Consider the following 621-nt stretch of genomic DNA (forward strand, 5'->3'; position numbering starts at 1 on the left):
AACGATACTATTTGTGATAAGCAAAGGCACACTGGGACGGCTAGGAAACGCCTTTACGTCCATGTGAACAAGGGTTGCCAACGGTACAAGCTTCATGGGATAACGTAATAATCTATAGCTATTATAAACAAAAACTACCTACTAATTTTTGTCATATCACATTGAAAACGCACTGATGAAAGATCTATACGGCACCAGCGCTACTCGACTGTCTCAACGTAATCTGCTAGAATTACAATCATTTCTTTCTTACTCTTATGATAAGTGAAACCACACTAGTACCAATGATGAACGTCACTTCGTTAACTTCAACTCAGAGGGCCATCAGAAGAAACATCGAATTCGCTTGGTGTTAATGTAATGCTGTCATGGATAAAATGTGCACGCTTTACGTATCCAACTGCAATCAGGAGCAAATTCAATACTTACGGATGCCCATTTAGAACGAAATGATCTGAACATGACTTATCACGGTGCCCAAAACAAATAAAACTCCATAAAAGCTCAGGTGATGACGTAATCTGTAATTATAGATTTTACCAAATTCTACATATATCTGATTAGTCCATCGTCTTGCTATCTAATGAAACAAAGTCAATACTTACTGTTTTTTGTCATACG

At 37.5% G+C, this 621-nt stretch overlaps 1 protein-coding gene across 1 annotated transcript; it reads right to left on the reverse strand.

Moving 5' to 3' along the window:
• Positions 1 to 57: 57 nt before the first annotated feature.
• On the reverse strand, positions 58 to 242 carry Tsp_02706a (conserved hypothetical protein; the record flags this gene model as incomplete). The annotated part of the gene is given in 3 exon segments (XM_003378987.1): positions 58 to 112; positions 191 to 226; positions 237 to 242. Coding segments are annotated over 3 exon segments (97 nt in total), but the record flags the coding sequence as incomplete, so codon positions are not given.
• Between the last annotated feature and the right edge of the window lie 379 nt (positions 243 to 621).

This window comes from Trichinella spiralis (assembly GCF_000181795.1).
Source record: "Trichinella spiralis strain ISS 195 chromosome Unknown Scfld2, whole genome shotgun sequence".
Classification (NCBI taxonomy): Eukaryota; Metazoa; Nematoda; class Enoplea; order Trichinellida; family Trichinellidae; genus Trichinella; species Trichinella spiralis.